This window comes from Chrysemys picta, chromosome 6, assembly GCF_011386835.1.
Source record: "Chrysemys picta bellii isolate R12L10 chromosome 6, ASM1138683v2, whole genome shotgun sequence".
In the NCBI taxonomy this organism is placed as follows: domain Eukaryota; kingdom Metazoa; phylum Chordata; order Testudines; family Emydidae; genus Chrysemys; species Chrysemys picta.
Window position 1 is genome coordinate 52,157,458 of NC_088796.1, and position 21,078 is coordinate 52,178,535.

The window sequence follows — 21,078 nt, forward strand, 5'->3', positions numbered from 1 at the left end:
GGTGGATTGGCTACGAACAGAATTGTAAAGATAATGAGTACCATTTAACTATTTCCCTCTTGTCCTCGTTCTTTCTAGTGGAAAGTGATTTTCCTATTGCATACGCGAATAAAAAGCTTAGCAAAACGTTAAGGGCAGGAGCAAAATAGTTTCATTCATCCTCAGCCTGCGCTGGAGGTGCTGCAGAAAAGGGAGCTGAACATTGTTGGCGTCTTGTGAACTAATGAATCTGAAACGAAAGGAACAGTAAATTCCCATCGTGAGAACTGGGTTTCTCTTGGCAAATATTTTACCCATATGTCATTTAAGTGTTTGATCTACAGGCAAGGATCCAAAAGGGGGGGGGATGGAGAGATGTAGGGAGTGGGACTTTAAACCAACATAACCAAGGGAATTCAGAGTGAAAGGTGAAAGGTTTTCCTTTAATCAGTACATTGTGCTGAAGCATTGCAGCTCATGCAGCCTCAGTATAGAGGGCGACTGTCTATCATGAGGATAGTCTCTAGGGCTGCAATATTTAGGCATAAACCAAGCGAAATGAAGATAAGAGTTTTAGTACTAACGCTGATTGTCCTGATTTCTGCTGGTTAAACTGGACCAGGTGTAACGCTCCTGCGTGAATTTCTTTGCCTTTTTAAGTCTGTAAAATACACATTCAAACGCCTTGCTTACTTTGAGTATCGACATACATATTAAAACCTTATTGTTACACCGCAGTAGCTTTAAGAATTTAAAAACTAGACACTTCGCGGGTCTCTTCTTTCAACCAGACCATCACTCCTATTAATTTTAATAGGCAATGGGTGTGCTCAGTAAAAATAAACCCTTTATTATTTTACACAATTTACGAAAATAGTGTAAACTTAGGCATAGGCCACTTTTAAACACATACCTTCTGTTCTTAAATACAATGGCATTAAACAGACTTTAAAACTCTCTAACTACCAGCAGTCAGAGAATTTATAAAACACCAAGCCTTTTTGTTAAGAAACGCTGATACTGCTACTCAGTTGATGCTCCAGGTTCCTCTCGAATTTTGCTAACGTCTGTGAAAACTTTTGATGAACCAGCAGCAATTTTTGGGCGCACCTGTGAAGATTGGACAGTTTCGCCTAGCCATGACCCTTAAAGTGCCAAATACTATCGAGTTATGGCCTAGTGTGACAGTGTGCTTTGGGGTTCTTAAATACAGAACTGAAAAGAAACTCAAGGGGTGCATGAGTCGAAACAATAATCGTGAAAGCTTTGCATGAAATCCCGCCACATTTTCATAGCATTCACTGCCAGGAATTTGCTCAACTCTGAACCTGGCCTTTGTAATAATAGACACACCTATTCTCCAGGTTTTTCTATGAGTGCTGTTTCACGTGCTACTATCTAGTACAGTGGTTCTCAATCTTTCCAGACTACTGTACCCCCTTCAGGAGTCTGATTTGTCTTGTGTACCCCCAAGTTTCACCTCATTAAAAAACATCTTGCTTACAAAATCAGACAAATATACAAAAGTGTCCCAGCACGCGATTACAAAAAAATGCTTATGTTCTCATTTTTATCATATAATTATAAATCAGTTGAAGTATAAATATTGTGCTTACATTTCAGTGTCTAGCATATAGAGCAATATAAACAAGTCATTGTCTGTATGGAATTTTAGTTTGTACTGACTTTGCTAGTGCTTTTTATGTAGCCTGTTGTAAAACTAAGCAAATATCTAGATGAGTTGATGTACCCAGCGGTAGGGTTCCCTGATTGAGAACCACACATCTAGTACACTGTCAATGTGCATTCTTAATCTTTCTCTTTTTGAAGTAATGGGCCTCGACTGTGATCACATTTAAACCAGTGTAAATCCAGAATATCTTCACTGTCTCAAGTTGACTCACTCCGGATTTACACCCCTATGAATGTGATCAGAATCCGGTCCATGGTGCCCAGGGGAATTGACACTCTGCAGATAGGTATTATCTTTGCTAGGTATATTGTGCCCAGCATGTACATCGATGTGTGCCTTCTAATAAACATGTATATACATTTTAAAAAGTGTTCAATGGAAACACTAATCGACCCTTTGCTAAAGTGGAGCTAGAGAGAGACCCTATAAAACACTGTATTTAGATTTCTGACCATGACTTCATACTCTGACGCTGGTTACCTTCTCCAGACCTGAAGAAGAGCTCTGTGACACTACAAAGCTTGTCCCTTCCGCCAACAGAAATTGGTCAAATTAACTTGACCGGGTGCACCTTGACTCCCTCGTGTCCTGGGACCAACAGGACTACAGTAACACTGCAAAGGTGACTTCATCTGCCGTTTTAAAGAGATTTGGACAGCAAATGCCTAATCTAATCTCAAAAGAGATGGGAGATGAGTAAATGGGAAGGGGGGGGGGGGACCCTGGCTCGGTGCTGTGGATTGGGACTGCCTGTGAATGTGGCACAGACAACCACCAATATATTCTTTCATTACAAACCTCCGTTGAGATTTTTTTTAAAGCGATTACAATTCCGATCACTTCCCCCATTTAACTGGTGTTGGAAGACACAATAGGAGAGTTCCTTCGTTCTCTTTTAATTATTTAATTTGGGATACAATGCTTCCTTCACGCTAGGACAAAACATAGCCTTTCTGGCTGGAAGATCGTGTGTGAGCGACAATTTTATTCAGCGTTCTATTTGTTTGTATGGTTCTAACAGCAAGAAATCGCGTTCAGTTTCCCTTGACATGAAAAATGATCTGCTGCTACCCGCAGACTCGTTAGGGTTCATGTAAGGGATATTCCCCCAAAAGTACTGGGCTGACTCAACAAAAGCATATCGTGTTCAGAGGTTGGGAACAACTTTTCTGTGAAAAATAAGGCGCTGAACTGAGAAAGCAGCTTCCCCCTCCTCCGGTACTTTGTCAGGAGGGACTGGGGAGTGCCTGGCGAAGGAAGCGCTGGGAACTAGCTGCTCCTGCCCCCTCTCCTGTGTTACAGAGTTCTGAGCTCTTTGCTCTTGCTGCGGGCTTCTTCAAGAGCATGTGTGGGTCCACCCTCCTCTTACAGAGCTAGGGCCCCTCCTCTTGCAGCTCTGACGGTACAATGATATAGTAATGATGGGTGTTGGAGCTCGCATTTGAACTTGCAGGCAAGCTGTCTTGCTCCTTCTTTTGCTAGAACTCAGTTCAGACTCAACAGCTTGGAATCAGGTGCTCATCAGTGGGGAGGGCTGGAGACCCCGGAATCAGCATCTCCTTCCAGCACTAACCAGGGGATTTACTCTTTCATGCGGCCACTGGGAACTCTGGACTAGTCCTAGCACCACGTTGTGATTTTTTGCAGTCTCTGCAATAAACTACCTTTTAAGGTAACTATGCTCCTTTTTATGCACGTTTTACATTTGGCTGCTAGAAAACACCTCGTGTAATATTTAAAGCTATTGTTTGCTGTTGGTACCTTCAAAGACAAAGCGTTTAACTGGAAAGCTAAGGTGGCGGAAGATATGGTAAATTTTAAAAATCTGGGTAAGTTTTCAAGGACAAGTAGAAAATAAGAAGGTTTTGTTGGTGACCCACAACATTTACTGGGGAAAAGAGTAGAACAAAGAAATCTGGGGAATAGAGGAGTTTGGGGGTGGCGACAGTGAAATAACTCTCTGGTATTGGTTGTCGAATGGATAGCAAGGTAGAACTGCACCTTGATTTGTAATGGGGCTTAGGAGGCTAAGCGAAGGGAGAAATGAGGAACTATTTGTAGGGGTGTTAAATACACAAAATACCACCATTGGAACAATAAGAATTGTCCTGGCTGGGGAGCCTTTCTAGCCACCAGGTTTAATCGCCTGTGGAATAGTGTATGGTCAGTTTCTTATGTCCCGAGTGCTTTTTTGGTGTTCCTGGAAAGCTGCTCTCAGGGCAGACCCAGGCTGAGGGGCAGGGGGACCTCTTTAGACAGCATCCCTCCAGAGGAGACAGAAAGCAGGCGTTCTCTAAGCCACATTTTCTTGGCAAAAGGGGGGGGGGGAGAGAAAGGATCACAGGGTTAGTGGAGCAAAACGCCCCCTGTTACACCCGCAGCCAGCTTCTCTGCTCCTTGGGAACACAAGACGCTGCCTTTTCTCCCTAGTCCTTGGGTTCCCCCTTTGTTTTAGAAAGAGAGTGAGCAAGCGTCATGGAAGGAATTAGGGGAGTTTAGACCGCGGGAAAAAAAAGCTCCTTTGCTAAGGAGAATCATAGAGATAGACGCATTTGTTGTGATCTTGTCCATTTCCCCCATTTGAACCGCCCTTGTTTAAAACTTTTGCACACAAAGGGATTTAAGGAAGGATGCGAGGACATGCTCTCTCATTACCCCACCTGTCACGTTCAGTCTAATCTATCTATCATTTATCTAGCCTTCATACATCAGAGCGGAGCCAATTTTAATGAGTGAGCCGTGGAGATTTTTTTTTTTTTTTTGAGAAATGAGAGATTTGAAATGTCCCATTGAAACACATTGCACAGTCCGCCCTAAGAGGGAGATGTTTTAAACACTGCTTTTTCCTCCCAAAAGAGGGAGTTTCCTTACCAAATTAGTAAGACTTGGCAGATCTGAAACAACTTTAAAACCAAACGTAAAGGTCAGTGGCGTTTCTCTGAAGCATATTGCAGGGCAAATGAAAGAGCCGCTCATTATTATTATTATTATTATTATTTTGTTACCCAAAGTGAATAATTAAGGAACTTTCCCTTTCTCTTGGTTAAGTCCTCACTTGGCTGCAGGAGAGCCCAGGGGAATGGCTTAGCTAGGAGGTACCAATAACAATCCAGGGGACTAAGCAATGTGAAATTTACAAACCTCAAGTCCGTCCGTGGCTATTACTCAATCCTATTAGAACGTGCCCAGATTTCTCTAAATGTCACAGGGTGTGGGACCGCCATTTCAATACAATTCAAGCGAAAAGGAAAAACCTATGTCATAGCTGGAAGTAATTGCTTTGAAAATCCAGCTGTTCGCTTAGCACATCGGCATGTTACTAAGTCTGGGAAGCGAGGGGAATTTATCTGGGTAGATTGGGAATAATAAAAGCTGGAGAACTAGAACAGAGACTTGGTCCAAAAGGAATCCGTCCTCCCATGAAACACGCAGTGCCGCTGAGACAACCTCCAGGAGAGGGGCAGGGTATTTTCTCTAGCAAGGAAAGCCTGTGTGCCCAGTAACCCCTCCCCCCATCCCGCCAATAAATGAATGGGCTGGACAGGACTTCAGTGGCTTGGTTCCTGTGTAAAATCGCTAACAGGCTCCGTCCTCCTGTTGAGCACTGATACATGGTGGGGGGCGGTGCATTTAATCGGTTCTAAACCCTGAGCTGATGTCTAGGAATCTTCCGGTCTCGAGAAGACCCTCGGCTCCCCCTACTGGTGAAACGGGGAATACCAAAGATCACATTTTTGTAACCAGCATCCAGACACCATTTGTTATCAACAATGAATGGTAAATAATCACCAGTCCGGGCGTTTACTGGTCTAGCGTTACTTTCCCCCTGCATACAACAATGACTTGTGTTATTCCATCGTCCCTTTGCATATTAAAACAATGTGTTATTACTAAAATATGGTAGAGTATTCCTCTTGATTATTAGGGCAGACGCCTTGTTTAAATGTGAGGTTTACTTTCAGGTTAAGCTTCGCCTCCAAAACTCTTCCTCCGAAAAGCTTTCCTGCTAAGGAAGTGCTTAGATCTGCTTTAAATATTGGTTTAGCTGACATTCCAGCCTCTCCCAGATGATGGATGCTTCAAGACGGAACAGATATTAACTCTAAACTTCCAACGGTGACATGACAAGACCCAGAGGATCCTCCATGTAGCTCAAACAGAGCTGCTCGGGAAAGCAAACAAACCAGGCTCAGAGATAACGTTTCTTCCACCCCCGTCTGTTTTCAGAGTCCCTCTGGGGTCTGGAAACGTGCATTTGACGGTATGAGGAGGGGAAGGAGCCGCTCGGAGGCCAAGGACTGGAGTGTTAGGCAGGAGCTGGAGGGGTTTCAGTTTGGGTTTGATTTCGCTCTAGGGCAATTGTGGGTCTTCGCCGGGCGGGCAGAGGGGGTATCGCAGGAAAGCGCAATATGAGCGTTCCCAGCTGCTGCCATCAATGAGCTCCGAAGGGACTTGGACTCGGGCAGTTTGCCTGAGCACTTTCAGATGCCAGCAGCGCCCCCCCCAATTTAGCGATCTGGGATCGGAGGGCTGTCGCGCCTTCAGCTGGGAAGGGAGCTGCCTGCAAGTAACTAGGAACTTACTGGGCTCATGGGGAGGGAGCCGGTGAGATCTTGTTCCCTACAGCCACGTGGACTCTCGGAAATTCTTCCGGGGGTGGGGAGCTCTGAAGTTAGCTCGATCCTTTGCTGATTCTTTGTCCGCTTGGGTAAAGCGTTAAGCTAGAAACTGCAGAGAAATTGCCCGGGTGGTGCCTTTTGTTTAACTGTGGGGGGGGGGGGGGAGGGGGAAACAGAGCATGACAGGTATCTTCTCATTCAGCTGCATACAGTGCAGCGGTAGCAGGGGTCGATGACACAAAGTAAAACAAGCGGAGGCAGTTTAGAATTAATGTGACCTTGATCCTAACCTGCCAGATGTGCCTATCACAGGGAATCTTAATAGAATGATCTTTACCCACTGAACTCAGCCTGTTTCAATGCTCTGGACATTGGCTCCGGTTCTCATTGGCAGCACCATGGCCTAGATTGTGATCTCAGGTGTCAATCTCTAGAGTGACCCTACTGAAGTCACTCTGGATTTAAGAGGATGCAACCGGAAACAAAATGTGATCCATTCATTCTTTTCCCATACATATGTTTAAAGGCACAATACAAACAATGGGTCAAGCTCACCCTGGGCAGGATTATGCTGATATTAGGTGGAGTGGAAAATTTGCCAGGAATGAGGTTGTGTCTATAAGGACCACAGGAGGCCAATAAAAACAACAAGGAGTCCGGTGGCACCTTAAAGACTAACAGATTTATTTGGGCAAAAGCTTTCATGGGTAAAAAACCATGCATCTGAAGAAGTGAGGTTTTTTACCCACGAAAGCTTATGCCCAAATAAATCTGTTAGTCTTTAAGGTGCCACCGGACTCCTTGTTGTTTTTGTGGATACAGACTAACATGGCTTCCCCCTGATAGGAGGCCAATGAAGCACCAAATTGGCAACATTGGGGTAACTCCACTTATCTGCGCAGCAGCCCCTTTGATAGTTCTTATGGCAGTAACCCCAAGGGAAGATTGCACTGCCCCTTTGAGGCTCCAGCACTAGTGAATTTGGCCCAGTGTGGACACAGAGGCTGTGAGGCCTGCTTCAAGACTCCATGATTCTTAACACAGGGACAAATTCTGCCCTCACATTCACATGTGCATTGAAGTCAAGGGGAATTTCATGTGCAGGACATGCGAGTACAGGACTGACAATAGCAAACTGGAACATGAGGCTGTTAGGTGCACAACAGGGCCACACGTGTTGCTATGCTGAATGTGCACAGAGCATTCATATGGCAGGGAGGGGGTTGAACAGATTTCTTTTTATAATTTACTTATTTCTAATGACAGCTTTAAAAAAAGATAAAAGCAACACAAAGTCCTTTGTAGAACCCCAGACGCAGACATGCTAGAATCTTTGGAGTGTGTTGTGTAAACTCACAGTGGTGTGTAAGACATCAGTAGATACCTTAAAATGTGTAAGATATGCATGTGTATTTGAGAACCTAACAGGTAACACAAATCCAATCAACTCTAGTGGCTCCTAACCAGCGAGGCTGGAAAAGTTTGTAAGATATGCAAAAAGTGAGGCATCCAGCTGAGACCTGCTTAGTACAGCTTCTGCTTGCATTGCTAGGGGATAAGTCCCTTTTTGCTCGCCTAATCGAATTGTTGCCTGTGGAGTGTGAGGGTCATAGTTTGTATTTAAATTTCAGTAATCTGCACACAGCAAATTCAGCCCTCGGATAGTCGAGTCTGCTCTATACAACAGGGAAGGAGCTGCAAGGTTTCCCTTGCCCCACCCCAAAGCCAATACTGCCTTCCTTGGTGTAATGGGATACGGTAGCTCCAGGGATCTCCTTCCCTGCCCATCCTCCTCCCAGCCTGGGGGAGGGGTCCAGGTCTTCCTCCTGCCCTCCCGACCCCCCCATTTCTCTTCTCCTTCCCCATTGCTCTTTCTTTCCCTCCCATTCCTCTCTCTTCCCTACTTTCTCCTTTTCACCATAATAATGCTAGAGAGGACAACACACAAATGAGATTGAGAGAGGCAATGGAAGAGGAAGACAGGGCCAAGAATGGGAGACATGCTATGAGACATGAAGGGACTTGTGAGCAGAACTTGGATGAATACCATCACTTACTTGTTTTCCAGTTTAACCCTACATGTGCACAGTATTTTGCAAGACATATAAAAGAACTGGGGGCAGAGTCTGTAGTGCACCTCAGCCCTTGGTGGGTGGAAAGGAGGCTTTCTGCTACCTTTGCATCTCTCAGATTCTGGACTGCTTCCAGGACCAAAGTGGCCTAGGGACTGATCTAAGAGCAGCTTCGGCACAGCTGCCAAAGATTGTTCTGCAGCCCAGAATTGCCACCCTGCTCTGAACACTTTCCCTTCAGCTTCCAGCATAGCCCCGCCCTCTGCTTTGAGCTGTAGTTATGTGGCCCAGAGGAATTCCCTCTGGGGCTGCTAGTGGAGGAAAGGTACTGGAGCAGGCACCCTAGTTAAGAGTTTGTAATCTACTTATGGACATAACAGTGCAAGTGATAATGACTGATGAATTAAACAAAGACCAAGTTAACCAAGTGGCAGCAATGGAGCAATTAATCATATGCAAGTAATGTGGAAAAACTGGCAAAGTTAATTAAATGGCACTTATGGCAAAGTTAATAAGTGTCAGCAATTAACAGTCAATCTGATGGTATGAAAGGGTGAAAGACAGGTTTAAGAAAAAGAAAAGGGCACATGAAATACTGACTGCTTGTAGATTATGGAGGCTAACAGTTGAGAAAGTTCCAGCCATAACATGGAAGTGCAGGGCTCAGCTGGTGCCCGGTCCTGCTAAGGGCTGGAGGCAGCACATATGTTATGTCTGGGATGGGGCTTTTCTAGTTTGCCTACGCAGCACTGGGGAGTTGGTCTCTGCGATGTGCAGTGGCCTTTTGTTCCCTTTAGCCCTAGGAAGAGTGGCCTTAACTCACTTCTCTGGTGCCTGATCCTGTAAAGGGCTGGATGCAGCTGTTGGTTAGATTTTTTTCTACCTGTGTGTAGCTGTAACCCTGAGCATCACTTTATTAAAAGAAAAATGTGGCCCTGGAGGGTAATTGCACAATAAGGGCCAAATTACAAAAATGCATGCAGTGCTGCCAACTCTTGCAATTTCATCATGAGGCTAGTTGGACCCCAGCTAGAGCCTATTTCATTAGGACCTGAGACTCTCCAGCTTTCTCGGAATTTTAGCACTTCTGGGGAAAACCCCCTCTGATTGGCTTCCTTCCCCACTTCCTTATGTCCTAGGAAAGAGCAGCCAGTCTTTTGCAGGCGTTAGGCAGAGCTCTTACCTCCCCTTTCCCTCCCCAGGAGCAGAGAGGAGTTTAGGTGGGGGAGGGGAAGAGGAAGCAAAAATAGTCCAACATTCCTGGTGGCTCTGCACCCTCTTGTGAAAAATGGGTTAGTTCCTTTCTGCTCCTTCCAGGAACACCAGGCCTGGGAAAAGATTGTAGGGCAAATAACCCCCTGAGCTGTCTCACCCCCTGGCCTGGGAAGGTAGAGAAGATGACCTCACAGTGGCTGACCCCAAGCTGTGTGGTGGGGCAGGACAGGGAGAGGGAAGAACCCCTGAAGCTGCAAGAGGAGCAGAGATGCCCCGCGGGGTGAGGAGCAGATATAGGGCTGGGGGACAGAATTGATGTGGGGTCTGAAGAGGGGGCAGAGGTCAGGGATGCAGGCAAATACACGGCTGCAAGGGGCCTATAACTAATTAATTAGAGCAGGGGTAGGCAACCTATGGCACGTGAGCTGATTTTCAGTGGCACTCACACTGCCCGGGTCCTGGCCACCGCTCCAGGGGGCTCTGCATTTTAATTTAATTTTAAATGAAGTTTCTTAAACATTTTAAAAACCTTATTTACTTCACATACAACAATAGTTTAGTTATATATTATAGACTTATAGAAAGAGACCTTCTAAAAACGTTAAAATGTATTACTGGCACACAAAACCTTAAATTAGAGTTAATAAATGAAGACTCGGCACACCACTTCTGAAAGGTTGCCGACCCCTGAATTAGAGTGTTGGGATGTGGGGAGAAGCTGGAAGCTTTGCACCTTCAGTCATCCAGGAAAACTCCTGCAGCAGGGGTCAGAATCAACTTACTTAATACTTTTGTGGGGAGTTGGCAACACTGTAATAATACACACACACACACACATGCGCACATACTCTTACACATGATGGGCAGGGGGAGTTTATAAATCAAAAGGCAGACCAAAAATCATGAGGATCTTTAAAAAAAAAACCGCTTGTGATTTTGGAGCCAAACTCATGATTTTTTAGGGTCTGACATGATTTTTGAACTTTTGGGGTTGGCAATACATTTTGAAGGGTTGGGGTGGGGGTAGGGGGGATGATTAGATTCCCAGGAGATCCTAACTCCAAACCAGGGATAAACTCCACTCTCTATTGTGACATCTGAAAGGTAGCTCCCTATGGGGTTCGTCATGGTAGCAGCAGGGGGTGGGCAATAAAAGGCAGTCCAGTGGAAAAATTGTGAGCCAAAATGATCTAATCAAGATCACGCTGAAGTTAGCAGGGCTTTTGGGAGGTGGAGGAGTGGAGAAGAGACATGGGGAATAGGACCATCCCACCCTCACCCTCCCTGCTAAAGAGCCTCCTATCCTGGGGAACCTGTTAGGTCCTGGGGCTGGGCCACAAAAAGTCATAGCTCCTGAGCTGCCTTTTCCTGCTACCATGAAGAAGCCCCAGGATGTTCCCTCTTAGATATCACAGGGGGATCAAACTGATTTTTGGTTTGGGATTGGGGTCTCCTAAGAGCCAGCAAATCCCTATTTAAAAAAAAAACTTAGATCTATGTTGTGCCATTACTAACACTAAGCTCCATTTCTTTGCAAGGTGTGAGTCAAGGAAAAATTGAGGCTAACCACTCTTTAATTCTTTTGATCATTCTTTTGTTGCTCACAACAAACATAACCACTATAAACTTTTACAATGGGAAGTTGTTACATGTCAGATCACAATGCCTCAGACACCTGGCTTCTTCTGAAGAAAATAATGAATGAATAACCCTAGGAGACCATTATTTCACTGCCACCTGGGAGGAAATGGCTAGGACTGACAAACACCTTTTGATAGAGACCATCAATCTCTCTGGCTGGATAAAATGTTGATAGCTCCATAGATATGTATCACACTGGAGGCCTTTCCTCTCTTTCTTGATCTGGAGTCTTAGAGGGAAGCAGAGATTATGTTCTCACATCACTTTAAATCAGGAGTAATCCCACTTAAATCAACAGATACACTGGTGTAAAACTGGTGTGAGATTAGAATGGGGCCCGTGATGTGCTAACCAAATTCCAACTTGAGTAATATTTGCTCATCTGGACTCTTCCTGCAATATTCTTAAAAGGTATTCTTCACTTCCAGTATTCAGACATAGGGTAGCATCGCTGTGAGCTGTTAGAGTACTGCTGCTATTTTATCTCCAAGGAGGCAGCGTTTCAGGCTGTGTGTAGTGTCTGTAGCACTTGTTATAGATGTTAAGTTTTGTCAAGTGTTTTGGCTTCTTTCAAGTTGAAAAGTGTCACACTTGCATTTTTCAATAGAGGGTAGAAATAAAATATATGTCCAAGTCCTGCAGTCTTGAGTTGGGAAGAATTATTTCTCAACAGGTCAACTACTACACAGTCTGTCTAGGCTCCCTCTATCTGTAAATATGGTCCTATAATGAACCTGCTGGCTCGTTAATGTTCATTGGTTAACCTCTCATCTAGCTAGCAGAGGAATCCATAACTGTAATAGTGAAGGGATGTACAAACTCAAGTTAGAGGGGGCCTGGCTTAGAAGGGAGCCAGAGGTTGATTTAGGACAGGAACAAGAGAATGGTGGCTGCATTGTGGGAGCTGGCAAGCCTTGGGCAGATGTGGAATTTGCCCCTCCCCCCCGTCCCCCACCGCCATGCATGGCCCCGTTGGCCTGACTGGACTTGCCCTCCCAAAAATAGAAGTCAAACTACACCTGAGAGGGAAGGCTGGTCCGCTTAAGAGCTGTGACCAAAGGACTAGGAGAGGGGCTGGTGAGGGGGGCCAGCAGGAGCCATGACAGATGCTTGGGAGGGGCCTGCAAGCAGAAGGTGAGGTGGATAGGTCTGAATGAGACTTCAGGTGCTGGATAAAAGTACTGGACACTGGCTGAGGGATCTGAAGGTCAGTGAGTGATGTTGCTGGAGAGAGTATCCCTGGTATTAGGTCTGAGGAGCCTCACTTCATACCCCTGGACTGGACTGCCCATAAGACCTGAATTAAGAATTGTTGTGATCTTTGGTCTTAAAGACATTGTGCCTAAGGTAATTGCACCTCTGTTTCTGGCACCCCAGTAAAGGAATCCTTTGTTATTTCATTAGAATCTGTGAATGTTTAAGGGAACCCACTGAGGGCTAGGGTCTGAAGGGCCGAGAGTTTGAAGCAACTATAGATCTTGCCTCAGCATGTGGTACACCCAGCATACTACCAGGCAGGTAAAGACTGGAGTACAACAGGGACACCCTGTACTGGGGTCAGTTACAGTGTAGAATATTGTTCCCGCACTACATATATGTGTCCCCTGATAATGTCAATGGGAGTCGCACACGTGAATCTGGAGAAAATAGAACCATCCACTGTTAAATTGATTAGGTAGGTCCTACAGGTTAGAGAAGATTTGGGCAAGATGTTTGAAAATTAATGTATTTTGAGGTAGATTTTTGGAGTTGTGAGGAGTTCTAGGGGGGTGTTTCATATTAAAGTCAGTGGGGGCATGGCTAAGCCACTGTGCAACATTTAAAAAACATTCAAGCTCGGTGTGTAGCAACTGTAAATTCAGCAGTAGTAAATAGAAGGTTGTGTATGAAACATGTCAAAACATTCATGCCTATGTACTGTCCTTCATCTGCAAGGCATGCGGATACCATCAAGGACTCTTATCAATTACCCTTCCTCACCATTTTTTCCTCTCTCTTTTACTTTTCTATTTTTGGTGCTATTTCCAGTAGCCTTCAATCACTAGCCAGCAATAATATCTGACAGTAGATTTCTTTGAGATGATTCTGTAACTGTTGATCAATTAGAGTGAAAGCCATTCCCTGGCATGAATTCCAAGTAGCGGGGTGAAGTGCAGTGGGGTGGGGAGGTGAAATCCCAGCCCCAGCCTGGAAGCCAGCACACCGGGCCACAGATGGAATAGCTGCCACTGGCTCCCTGCACCTTTTGTACAAAGTGGTGGGGCCACTGGAACTGCAGAAATGTGGGTCCCATGGTCCCCTCTCTGGCCTGCCCTGACACAGCTCCGTTGCAGGGAGCTTTTCAGGGTAGAGAACTTTTCTGCGGTGTATGAGGAGTGTGCAGGACCCCACGCCAGCATCTGTGCACACAGCCTGGCCTGCAGAATTACCATGTTGTGTCACCCATCTGCAGGCAGAGTTTGCAGTCACTAAGCAAGGTTTCCTCTTCTCCTCCTTGCTTTTAGAGGCTATATACCCTAATCAAACACGTCTCCCTCTCCCTGTCTCGCTGCTCCCTCTGCTGGATCCCTCACTCTCACTCAGCCTCTCAGTGCACCATAGTGGGGTAGGAAGTGGGAAGCAATCCACGATCAACACTGCTGAGAAGCAGCACATTTCTCTCCCCAGGTCTTTCTCTCTTTGAATTCCTTTCTGACTCCTCTGGTCCTGCTCCCTTAGACCAGGGCTACCTCCTGGGAGTGAAATGTGCAAAGTCAGTACAGACTTTGTTCTTGTTTTCTTCAGTTAAAGTTATTTGACCGTTTAGCCATGGGCACAACCTTTATAAAGGGCGGAGGTGCAGCCACAACCCAACAGGGGGCACTCTAGGAGATATCGTGCTGCAGGGAAGCCCACCACAACCCCTTAGGAGGGCACAGCATGTGCTCTCCTCTGTGGCTGGATAGCTTGTTGGTCTTAACACTTCCATGCCCTCTTTGAAGAAGTTGTACCCATAGGGGGCACCAGCCGTGAACAGTCCTTGGGCATGGTGGATCCCAAACTGGATACAGCGGCTCCTTGACCCATCCTTTGCATTGCACAGTCCCATAGGCACCAAACACATTCTTCCTCCTAGTCTACCAATGATGATATACAATAATGAGGAATCATTTCTTTTAAATAATGATTTGTGCATACAAATGCAGGATATGGACAACTTTTGGAGACACCCACCTTTGAAAATTAGTTCCTGTAGAATAATAAAGGGCAAATGATCAGCTCTGACATATACAACTCTTTCTTATGCAGCCATTTCACTCATGCACTCATTTCAAGATGAAGATCTAGGAGATGGTATAACTGTCCAGACTTTTAGAATTAATCATCTTATCTTCTCCCGCCTCCCTCCCTCTGTCAGCTAAAACCGTATGGACTAGCCATGTCCCCGTGAACTGATTTAGATCAAGCACTGCTATTTGACCCCCTAAGATAACTCTGACTGAAGATATGGATCAGGTTGAATGAACCCATTAAGGTCATAATTCTTGTTTTGGATTTAACCACAAAAATATGTGAACCTTGTGTGATGACATTTTTGTTGCAATGTCAATGCTATCACACAAGGTTCAGCGTGGGTGAACACTGACATTGCAACATAAATATTATCACATTGTAATCCCAGCCTAGTACAGTTGGTAATAAAAAGATTGGGGTGTGCTTGGCAGCATTTGGGCTGCTACATGGGAAAGCAGTTGGCTTTCTCCTCCACACGCTCTAGGAAAATGTTGCACCATGTGTTTCCCTATGCAACAGAGTAACACTAGCCATCCGTTTGCTGGGAATGTAAAGCTCCTGAAATATATTCTCTTTTGAGTGGGAATTATAACATTGTCCTGTTCAGATATTCAAGAGCCCCACATTGTGAAGGATTGATTTAAGATGTTCTGCATTATTTTCTGAACCACTCTCCCATTATGGAATGTATCCTAGGTCAGATACAGGTATGTGGTTTTGGGGAGATACCTGTAGGTTGTGTAACAAAATTTCTTTAAGTTGAGCATATCTCCCACTGTTATCAGAGGATGTCATACTATGTCTATTGCAATCATGTGCGAGTGTCCACTTTGCCTAGTGAGGACTTTTTGTTGCATTGGCCAGTGTTTTCATTCCAGTGATTACTTTTTAATACTTAAGCATATATAGTTCTAATGTAGATTGACTCCCAACAAATCTCTGCTCCATACTTCCCTAAAGAAAGTTAAATTCTATTCTATTCAGGACATGAAATAGTTCTCAATTTTGGCTACTGCTCTAATTAGAGATCATGAGTAGCATATTCTGAGAAGAAAATCAGGAAACTCCTATGAACTCAAATTAACAGCCTCTCAACAACAGTGCCGCTCAACCCTTTACTGTTACTGAAAGCTACTTCTCATGATTTCTAGAAATTTATAAAGAGATAGTGGCTATCATTTAGTGGGAATCATTCTAATATCACTTGTGTACTTAGCACAGATTTTCATGTTGTTCATACAGGCAACACATTTAACTAGGAACTGGCATGAAATGGCAATGTGTTATTATGGAAACACTGTGTATTTTAGAGAACTTTTCAGTTTTTTGATGGGGCTCATAGCTTAGAAAGGGGAAGGGAAGTATACACAAAGGCACTGAATTGACCAAATCAAACTTTGGAAACAGAAACCTAAAATCCACCATGCATCTGTAATAATGGGGCCACATTGTCCTTACAATGACATTTCACTAAGGGATATATGTTGCAAGCAGAAAGTCCTAAGAGAACCTGTGTTCAGCAAAATGTTGGAAAGAACTGTGATGCTGTCATTCAGTCTCCTTCAGAACTCATTTGTGATGGTAACTTGTGAAATGAAATGGACCCTTCGTCCGTATGGCAGTTTGTAAGTTTCTGAATGATGGGGTGTTTTTTTGTGCTGTTTAAACCAACTACAAATTGGATTTGGACTAGTTCTCATTTCATCAAGATCATGGATCAACCACCAGATGGTAATGACTTTCTGTCACTACTGTACTGGATTAGATTCAAGCCAGTGTTTTACATGTGAAAGAATCTTAATATTAATCCATTCTCCCTGACAAATAGCTTGTTACAGTATATCATCTTTAATATTAAGGACAGGTATTGATGTATTGACCTACAACACTTCATAAGTACACACTAGAATACTTTTGACTTACTCATTTTTTCTTTATTTGTAGGTCAAGATGTTATTAAATATAAAAAGTGTCTTATGGATGTGCTCTACCTTAGTTGTAACATATGCACTGCATAAAGGTAAGTGTATGACGTGGAAACATTTACTGGAACTGTCCCTTAGTGACTGTTAGAAGCAGCATGATCTAGAGGGGAGGTTGATACCATGGGACTCAGGAGACCTGGTTCTATTTCTGTCTCTGCTCTACTGAATGACCTTGTGTGAGTCACTCCCTTTTGTGTGCCCTTCCTATGCATTGTTTGTCTTGTGTACTTGGATTTCAAACTCTCCCCTGAGGACTCTAGATGCTACAGTAATGCAAAAAAAAAATGATGCAAAGTGCCATAGGATTATGTAATACAGATTACCAGACAGAGCAAAATGGTTTTTTCCCCCTCAACATTTCTAATAATGAAGTTATGATTCTCCGGACCAAGAACATAGTACATTTTATTAAGGCAGCAAAGGGTAAATGCATCTATTTATAGGGGCTTTCTGAGCTGATTTCACTCCCTTGGCAAACACTTGCATATAAAATTACTCATTCTTTTCTCCAGCTTGTCCAATGGCTCTTACAAAACTGTTCAAAGATTTTTCAAGAGAAAAGTGAATGGCTGTGGTGCTTAAATAAGCCCACCCATTATAAAAAGTAAAATATATTTTTCCTAAGAGCAGGATGGAAGCACCATTATTTTTTACTTAAAACCGCCCTTATTTTTTTCTATCCTTCATTAAACACACAGCAGGCCAGAGAGATTAGAGTTGTCCTCAAGGACAATAGATTCAAAGACTTTCAGGAGAGGACAACTAAGTTTCTATGATTTTTCCCTAGAGAGCTGGAACTTCTTTGGTTAGTAAACGGCAACCTTCTTTTCAAGTTTTACTTAGCAATATAACTGAAAGTACTGCATACCAGAGAGAGATATGGGTCTTGTTGTATTTAATGTACTGTTTATATGAGGGCTGCTAGGCAAGGGACATCATTATGGGAAGGGGTTTTTAGATTTGCAAAGTGAGTTTACATGCTAAAGAATCCAGTGGTGAATTTAGAAGTCCTTATCCAGTGAGTTGTATTGTTCCATTAAGATAGAAATATCTAGCATAAATTATAGTGAAACTAAGAGCTATTAAGCATAACAAGCTAACTTCAAAAGTGACACAAATAGGGGTAATTTATATTCTGTAAAGGGGTGTAATTCACATGATGAGAGGCAAAAGGGTGAGTTTTAGCAGGAAAAGCAACTAGCAGGAGGAAGAATGTACAAGACGAAGCAGCTCTGAGCCTCATTATACATTCCTATTAGTTTCTGTTCCTGATACCTTTGTGCCTCCTGCCCCATACTGTGTAATTCTACTCACACTCACATGCACACCAAGTTACTGATGAATAATTTACACCACCTAGTAACACTTCTTAATTTGGCTCAGAGATTCTCCAGTATGGGATTTACAGTACATGAGCAACCCAGTGCTAAGCATCCAGTTAAGCAGATAACAATAATATTGGGCCAGATTCTGGCTGGTGATCATCTGCGTGTGGCTTGGTGGGAGCAGATGGAAAGTCTCCCACCCCTAGAAAGGCAGTATGAATGCTGTGTCTCATTCATTTAGGGCTCTAGTTTTATTATAGCAATTAGAAGAAAACCTCACAGAATGGCCATTGCGAAGAGGGCAAAAGAAATGGATTTATATCTCAAGTAGCCATTATTTTCCATTCTAGAACAAATGTCAGGAATAGAGCTCATGTGTGCAATGCCATTTTAGAGGACAGGAGTTACTTCACTGGACCCAAACTTTGCAGACCCAATCTGGTCTCTTCACTATTTAATTCTCTCTGTATACCTGGGAAAGAACCATTATCTCTCTTGGAGTAAAAACTATCACTGATCATCCACTGGTGTGGTCCTGTGTGTCACTGCATGGCTTTTGTTCTCTAATAATCTGTCACTCAGCTCAAGGTTAAACGTTTGCAGCAGTCTAGGTTCTGTGTGGTTTAGTCTACTGCTTGCTATCACGTCTTCCCCATAACCAGCCCCCCTGCCATGCCAAAGTCTCCAAAGGGCTTGGTTTGGATATTTCTAAGGATTTTTTTAACATATCAGTCCTGAAATCCAAGATTCCCATGATAGACACAACAAAACTCCAACTTTATTTGTAACACAGCAGATTACAGATATGCAATATTTTATATATTCACCATTAATTATTGTTCTAGTCTTTCTTTCATTTTATCATATCTCTCATCCTGGTACTTGGCCCTATCCATATATACCTAGCACATATGCAAGGTAAGCACATAATTTTTATGTAGAAACAAAAGCATTTTTTTGTTTTAAAAGTAAATGTGGAGGCTCTTGTGTGGTTTCTTTAAGATCCTTTAAATTCCCATAAGATACTTTTGGGAGCGGAACAGCAGGAAGTACTACATAAGCCTGTGAGGTCAAAGGAGTGCCCCATCACAGGACCTGTGCTGTTTGCTCTAGTGCACATAAAGGATTAATGACAGAAGTTAATGGATAAAGTTTACATTGGTTGCTAGCATGACATTCACTCACTTTTGAACTAGCTGATGGTCTAGTCTGTTAGGTTACAAACTGGACTAGTGACTGTGATAAATGTGGGAATTTACCTACCTGATTTAAACATTCATTTGTCATGTCACGAATGAGTGTGATTTCAAGAAGACCCTATAAACCTGAAAAAAATAGAAAATCCCCTCAGTAGCAGTCTGACACTTGAGTCTGTGACTAATACATAATAATAAACATCTATTTGTGCCTGTATATTATATATATGTACATGTGGGTGTGCTATAATATTCAGGACTGCAGATGGAATATACATTTGCCTGGTTTTCTATGATTTACTGACAGAGTATGAGAAGTAATTGATCCTTCAGTACTCTATGCCTGGTTTACATCCTCCCTCTCTTTACTGTAGTAACTCAGACCACAAACCATCTGGTAGGAACACAGTGAAGTTTTTGTTGGGATTCAATTTATTACCTCCATTCTCAAAGCTCTATACATGTTCTTGCAGGTAGTCCTGATTATTTTTTTTAATTTAATTTAACAATCTAACACTGTTATATTCTTAAGTATTGAATTTCCTTCTTAAAAGATTTAGAGTTAATGAACAGAGTTTGCTTAGGCTCAATGTATAAAGAAATCAGATTTAATAGAGCACATGAGATCATAGGTATTTGTTATGGCTGCTACTAGACTGGACTATAGAGAGTATGTGTAGTCAGACTATTGATGAACTCTCAACAAAGGTTTTTAATTGTTCTTCCCCTGTAAACTTGGCTTAACATAAATAGGATCTTTGATTCCATGAGAATACATTTTTGTCTGATTACTCACTGTCAAAGTTTCTGTCCTCTTAAACTTAATTACACAGCAAGACCATTCTTCTAAGCAGCTTCTCCTCCTGGAGGACATTCCTTCCAATTGGATCCAGACCTCTTTGCCCCATACAGACCAATGGGTGTTGCTATTATTTTTACCTTAAAATAGCCCTTTCTCTGCTTACTTCACTTTTCAGGGATTTGCAACTTTTGCAAAAGTAAGGATTGTACAAGACATTCTGGGGAAGGAGTCTTTGTTCTCAGGCGGGAGCAAATGTTTTATTTTGTGTCTAACTTCAAAAGAAAGAGAGCAAGTCCTACTTCATAGATAAGATGAGCTGACTTTTACAACCCAAACTATGAACTGGGAGGACCTGAGGCAAGGTCCAAAACAACAGATAGCTGGAATTCTGGTTAAAGTCAAAAGGAAAACAGTTTTATTCAAGGTAGAAGCTCACAAAGGGGAAATTCTATCAGGGAGCTCCAGGAGGCAGCGGTATGGAATTTATAGCCTCACTGGGCTCCCTATTTTTAACTACCTCCCTATAATTAATTATGCAGCCCCACAATCCTTATAACTGCCTGGCAGCAGGGTACACTAACTCTGGCTGGTAGAACATTACAGCAGGTTCGAGATGAAACTGTTCTACAACTTTTAAATACTCACACCAAAACCCCCATGTTTATGTAATAAGAGGGCTCCAAGAAACCCACCAGAATGTAGGGAAACTCACAGTTAAATCCACAAGGCTTGGCCCTTAACATGATCCTGTACATCAGTATGGATAAATAAATGAAGGAAGAACCCCCCCCCTCCCCCAGATAATTTGCATGAGGAAAAATAAACAGACCTTCATTTGTCATTTATTAGTATCAGGATTGGCTGCAACATGAGGCCACGTTGCACTGTAAGACACTGGCTCACATTGGGCACTACGGCAGGGGAACAATCTGGTATAATCTTAAAACATGATCCTTTCCCCAGCTCCCTGATAAATGCTCCATCCCTTTGGACTGTGCACCTGCTCCCCCCTGAGCAGTTGATCAGCTCCATGTGGCAGGGATGAAACCATTGCTCAGCCTCTTTCCAGCTCTCTTTGAAATGATTTGCACCCTTAGGGAAGTAGGAAGGAGCAGTGTCTGAAGTCTTCAAAATACTGGGGGACTGTGATTGACATTTCTTTGCAGGGGGCCACAATGCGTGGAAAGATTTCTTATGCCTTCTTTCCCCATTTACCCATTCTAGGGCTAGTGATAAGCTGGTCATTAAAATTTACATTTAGATAAGAAGGAAAGTACT

The 21,078-nt window shown here is 43.4% G+C and overlaps 1 protein-coding gene across 5 annotated transcripts in view; it reads left to right on the top strand.

Moving 5' to 3' along the window:
• Window positions 1-2,927: 2,927 nt before the first annotated feature.
• The window catches only part of VCAN (versican), a 137,205-nt gene continuing 119,054 nt past the window's right edge, over window positions 2,928-21,078 (top strand). For 2 of the 5 annotated variants that reach the window (XM_005288159.5, XM_065599136.1), the window contains exons 1-2: window positions 2,962-3,344; window positions 16,437-16,512. In XM_005288159.5, coding sequence (XP_005288216.2) covers window positions 16,443-16,512 — 70 coding nt within the window. In that variant the 5' untranslated portion in view covers window positions 2,962-3,344; window positions 16,437-16,442. Of the gene's footprint in view, window positions 3,345-16,436; window positions 16,513-21,078 lie in introns of all 5 variants that reach the window. The other 3 variants (XM_065599137.1, XM_024104516.3, XM_065599135.1) reach the window with 3 other exon arrangements.